At 43.9% G+C, this 6,000-nt stretch overlaps 1 protein-coding gene across 14 annotated transcripts in view; it reads left to right on the top strand.

The window, feature by feature from the left end:
* The first annotated feature begins 229 nt into the window (after window positions 1-229).
* The window catches only part of DLG1 (discs large MAGUK scaffold protein 1), an 818,929-nt gene continuing 813,158 nt past the window's right edge, over window positions 230-6,000 (top strand). For 13 of the 14 annotated variants that reach the window (XM_082251439.1, XM_082251438.1, XM_082251437.1 and 10 more), the window contains exon 1: window positions 397-548. In XM_082251439.1, the coding sequence (XP_082107565.1) occupies window positions 530-548 (19 nt within the window). In that variant the 5' untranslated portion in view covers window positions 397-529. Of the gene's footprint in view, window positions 549-6,000 lie in introns of all 14 variants that reach the window. The other variant, XM_082251441.1, reaches the window with a different exon arrangement.

The following is a 6,000-nucleotide window of genomic DNA, read 5'->3' as shown; positions in this document are numbered from 1 at the left end:
TAGGCGGGAGGGGGGAAGACGGAGGAGCTGACAGAAAGAGAGGCGAAAAGAAGAAGAAGTGAAAGGAAAAGAGACACCCGGAGAGGGACAGAGCCGAGCCAGCCGTAGCGGACACTAACTTTTTCTCCTCGTCCCCCAGCCGGGATTATCAATGATCCAGCCAGCCAAGGAGGAGACAGGAACTTATTTCGCCGCCCCCTTTCCAACAAGTTTGTGTCTCGGTGTATAGTGTTCCCCTTCCACCCCTCCCCCGCTGAGAGGACCTCTGAGGACAACCCGAGCCCTCTTGTCACACTACACAGGAGTTGGGAGCCTCCCTTCAAGAGTGCGTGGAACAGTCCCGTGGGAGGCAGCCCGCATTGGACAGGACTTTCTCATTACCTCTGGGTGGGGGGGAACTTTCGGTATCCAGCTCCAGGAGGTGGGGCACTTTGGAAGAAGCGAACAGTACTGTGTGGTGGAGTCTCCGGCTGAGGTTCTCCAGGCTTGGCGAGCTCATCCTCCCGGCAGCCTGGTCGGGGGTGGCACCATGCCTGTCAGGAAGCAAGGTGTGTGTCATTGTGTATTGTGTGCGACCATGGTAGAGGCAGCAGTAATGAGCACTCCTCCTCCCTGGGTGATCCCTTCATGTCTGCTGATAACTATGGCAACTTTGTGCTGCTGTGTCCCATGCTGGAATGTATGTGGCAGGCCAGGTTGGCTGTCACCAGTGGGCTTTCTTGGAAAATGCTTTGAGTGCATCTGGATCTCATTGATAGTTTGGAGCTTAAATTGTATGTGTAGGTGTGACTTGTCGGTGTGGTTTTGGATGTAGCGGGAAATATTAGAACCTTGGGCAGATTTATATTGCTATCTGTGACCCTACTGGAGATATCCTACCTCCTTCTATGTGCCTGTTGTTACCAGTGAGGAGCATTTCACAAGGGTGAATGGCGATAAAATAGCCAAATCAGCGTTTTTGTGCACCCCCCCCCCCCCCACCACAGTCGGTGAAACCCACTCAATGGGACCTTGCCGAAAACTTGGTTTGCGGATGCAACATGGTATTTCAGAGCAAAGTTGCTCTTGAGATTTAAAGTAGCGTCGCACCGATGTAAGTATCGGTGTTAGTATTAGGTTTTTGCACGAGTACTTGTGCAAATGATCGGATACTAAAACTGATATTTTCAAGTCTGCAGACTGTAACCTTTGCATTTTTAATCTTGGTTCATATATATGCGAATTTGATGCAGTTTGGACCACATTTAATTGGTATGACATGTGAACTTGCAGCATTTTTAGTGGAGCCTGTTTACATATGTGAAGAAAAGACAGGCGCCACTAAGTGCAGTGAGATTAGTTTAATAAGGTAAATTAATGTACACCAAATACTCACAATAGAGTAGGTGAGAAACAGCAATGTATAACATGTAAACTGGTCCATCCAAGCGATGGGTCCGTCCGGGTGCCTCAATCAGTCTGAGATGGTCCTGCTGTAGCCGATGGATGTCAGCACTTCCTGAACACTGGGGACACAGAGGTAGACTTCCGGCGACACACTCCCGGTTGTGACGCAAGGACGTGATGACGTAGGTGACGAGGCCTGAGGAAGGAGCGCATGCTCCGATAACGTGTCGTCTACGTCCTTGCGTCACAACCGGGAGAGTGTCGCCGGAAGTCTACCTCTGTGTCCCCAATGTTCAGGAAGTGCCGACATCCATCGGCTACAGCGGATGACTGCAGCAGGACCATCTCAGACTGATTGAGGCACCCGGACGGACCAGTTTACATGTTATACATTGCTGTTTCTCACCTACTCTATTGTGAGCATTGGGTGTAATTGATTTACCTTATTAAACTAGTCTTACTGCACTTAGAGTGGCGCCTGTCTTTTCTCCACAGTACCCTGCAAGTTCTCTTCTTGCTTGTGGCAGAGCAGCCTTCAGTGCTTAAGGACTTTTACATACCTATGGACTCTTATGGACCTTACATGTGTATATGTGTTACAGACCCTTTATTCTGTATGGTAGCAACTGTTGGTATCCCTTACTTTTCCTTGCGCCAGTATACCTATTTGTGTTTACATATGTGCTGCCCGGCTGCAGTGCATTTTTAAAGAGTCGGGTATGATTTTGAGCACGGTTCAGGTGCGATTTCCATTGTCATACACGTTGAAAATTTGCACCTGAACCTCTAAACAAAGTCGCACTGGAGGGGGCTGCAATCCCGCTGTCGAATCCGGACCACACATGTGAACCTAGTCTATACACCACTAGGGCAGAGGCACAGTTCTAAATATAAAGATAATGTTCTGCACATTTTTATAGGTAAGCAACTCCTATCCTCATATTTATTAGTGGTTCCAAATGAATACACTCCGCCTCTTTTGTTTAATTTGATGCAATTGAAGGCTTTTATACACATGATTACGTAGGTATCTCATTAATATTACAATTGTACTTTCATGGAAACAAGGGGCGTAACATAGGCAGGCTAATTCTAATCAGAACCCGAAAGAAGGGAAACGTAGTGAAGACATTCGATTGCCTCAAATAAAACACTCAGTCTTTCCAAAATAAATGTTCTGTATCTTTGTGCCTGGTCCCTACTGCAGTAGTTAATTTGGAACCACTAATCAGTGTTCGAATAGGAGTTTCCTATCTATTAAATGTCCAGTACAGATGACGAGCTTTACCTAGGAGGGAATTTTGCAGGTGACCCTGAGAATCCAAAATGTGCTTGAGACAGCCTGGGAATTTCTGATAATCAGCCGCTTGAGGTAAGTCCCTTGCTTACCTTTTGGGTTATCAGACTTCCTTTATTATTACTACTACAATATTTGTGCCGTGTGCACAACGAGTGCAGTGTGCAATATATAGGATGTACAAATTTACTTTACAGGTAAGAAGTCTAAAATTTTTAAAAACTGTCACAGGACACTATAGCAATTGGTATCGCTGAGTACTTGAGAAAGTATTGGTACTCGGTCTCAAAACTAATATCAGTACATCCTTAATTTAAAGTGATTGTAAAGGTTATAACTTTTTCATTCAGGCCGGGTTCACACTAGTTTGAATTGGATGCAGGTTCCCTGCATCCAATTTGAATGGCTCCGTGAGGGCAGCGGAGTGGATTTTACAAGGGTCCTGTGCATCTTTGGCTCAGTTTTTGGTCCGAATTCGGGCCTGATTCGTCCCTGAAACTGAGAATAGGGATGCACAGGACCCCTGCTGTGAGCTGCATCTCTATTAAGTGTGAAGCCAGCCTAAAGGCTAAGTTCAGCTTTGAAACATGTTACAACCATATTTAGGGTGTAACATGTTTCATCTCTTGCCACCTCTTCCCATGATTCCCCACCACCCGGTGGGGCGGGGGATCTTCCCTCACCCGCTGTCACAATTTGAAACCAATGTGGCCATGCAGAGCTCCACCCACACAGCCTCATTCATTTGCAGTTCCTATGAACGAGTTTCCAAGTACTGTCAGCAACTGTGGTTGACGGCTTGTAGGTCTGAAAGAACTTTGTGGGCACTGATTTGATTTGTAATTCATTCACGAGCCCTGTAGTTTTCAGACCCACCATATGAAGGTACAGGCAGAAAGCTACAGAAGCCTGACATTGTACCCCTGATCCACTAATCACAGGTGCAGTGCTTTCCAGGCTCCTGCAGGAAAAAATAATAAATGCACATTTATTTTTATTTCTTTGAACCTTTCAAAATATTCACATTTTATTAATTTAATTTAATTTTCTTTTAAAAGGTGAACTTCTCCTTTAAAATAAAAAGATATATACTTACCTGTTCTTTGCAACAGTCCCTTACCTCCTTTTTTAAGTTACTGGCGCTCTCCGCTCCTCATTTTACTGCCATGTGCTGAAGGGGCAAACATGCAGGGGGACAAGTACCCCTTGATGCAGGGAATGCATTAGGGAAATAATGTAGTCTTTAGAACCAGCTTAAAGAGTGTAAGGATTGCCTGCTTAATACCTGGCATCCACTCTCTGAAAGCGATCCACAACAGATTACACTTCTGAGGGGAGTAGAAACTGGCATCTCTGTGAGCCTTAAGTGATGAGAAATCTAATTTTGTAGTTGTCACTGGGACAGGATATTCGAGTTGCACCGAATGGAAATTTTGGTACTAAAAATGCAGGATGCACTTGGCCAAAAACTGAAAATTACAGTTTAAAAAAAAAAAAAAAATATATATATATATATATATATATATATATATATATATATATATATCTCATAAACCTGTTATAAATTTTAAAATATTTTATTGTCGGCCATTATTGGCACCTTAGCGCAAGAAAAATGTAAGTATGTCTTCTCACTGGTCGGTTGCGCTTTCTTTGTGGTGTTAAAAATTCTGCTTGCTGTATTTTGTCAGTTAAAAAAAAACGCAACAAAAACGCACCTCCCTGTTGAAATCCATTGAAAAAGCATCAAGAATGCATGAATAACGCACACGTTACATTTTTGAGTTATATGACCCATAAAAAACAAACCATAAGCACAGTAAAATTGTGACCGAATCGCATGCGTTTTGGGTACCTTTTATTGGCAAAAAGCCGATAACCCTATTTTCGGCCGATATGTTCAGGCCCGGAGAAATTTCGGTGCATCTCTTCAGGATATTATAGGGAAATTGGGAAAGGCTCCTTCACACCAGCAGCATGCTTTACTGCCAGGCCCCTGGTGTTTTCTGTAAAGCGTTGTTAGCATGCATTCGATTGTTTACTTTTTTTTTTTTGTTCCTTTATTGACATGTCACAAAATAACATTTCATTCTTTATGCACTGCTGCACATTGGGATGTGGTGTGATGTGGCAGAAAAACACAGCATTTTCTTGCATATAGAAGTGCTTGACCATGGTGTGACTTGAACAAATACGACATAAGGCAGATTACTTTGTCTATTATTATTAATTATACAGGATTTATATAGTGCCAACAGTTTATGCAGGGGTGTGTAGGGCAAGGCTGCCTGGTGCAGCCCAATGCATATGGTGTCAATGTGCCATGGCAGTGGCCTAAGAAAGAAGCCGCCCCCCCCCCCCCCCTGTAAAAATATGCTCTTTTATTGGACTGATATTGGATATTTGATATTGATCTATTGGAGTGATAGGAAATCTGCCCAATGAGACAGAGTGCAGAACACCCAAGAGGAGTTAAAGAGGAAGTAAACAATCCTCTGACACTTTTACCTATAGGTAGGTACTGTAAATATCTCCTAAACATGCACCTTTTAGGAGATATTTACCTTACATGCAGCCAGTGACGTCACTGGCGCATGCGCTCTGAAGGAACGGCCGCTGGTGCCGTTCCTTCAGAGCTCCGTGCCGTGACAGTCGGCTCCCCCGCGCACGTGCGCGGGAGTGACGTCACCGCGGCTCCGGCCAATCGGGTGGCCGGATGCCAGGATCCCGGAAGATGGGCGACTGGACATGTTGCCCGTCATAGAGGTAAGCGGGCGGCACGGCGGGGGCTCGTTCTGAGGTAAGTATTTCATAATGAGCTAGTATGCGATGCATACTAGCTCCATTATGTGTTTCTTTTGCAGGTTGGAAAAAAAAAAAAAATGTGGGGTTTACAACCTCTTTAAAACCATCCCATACCAAATCCAAAGCTGAAAAGTTTTTTTCACTAGAGATGTACTTCAAATTTATAGTTGTGTCTAATCGACACAAATGGACACTTTTTTTTTTTTTTTTCTCATTTGCAACTAAGGTTTCCAGGTATTATACATAGTAAGTTTTTGATATGACAGACTAGTTCAGAACAAGTTTGTTGGTGGATGTGTATACATACACTGCTCAAAAAAAATGAAAGGAACACTTTGAAAATGCATCAGATCTCAAAGGGGAAAAAATATCCTACTGGATAGCTACACTGATATCGACTGTGTTAATGTGTTAGGAACGAAAGGATGCCACGTCATTTGATGGAAATAATTATCAACCTATGGAGGGCTGAATTCAAAGACACCCCGAAAATCAAAGTGAAAAAATGATGC

The sequence above is a fragment of the Pelophylax lessonae genome, assembly GCF_965119305.1.
Source record: "Pelophylax lessonae genome assembly, chromosome: 3".
In the NCBI taxonomy this organism is placed as follows: Eukaryota; Metazoa; Chordata; class Amphibia; order Anura; family Ranidae; genus Pelophylax; species Pelophylax lessonae.
The sequence above is the reverse complement of the archived record's forward strand: the minus strand, read 5'-3'. Positions and strand labels throughout refer to the sequence as shown.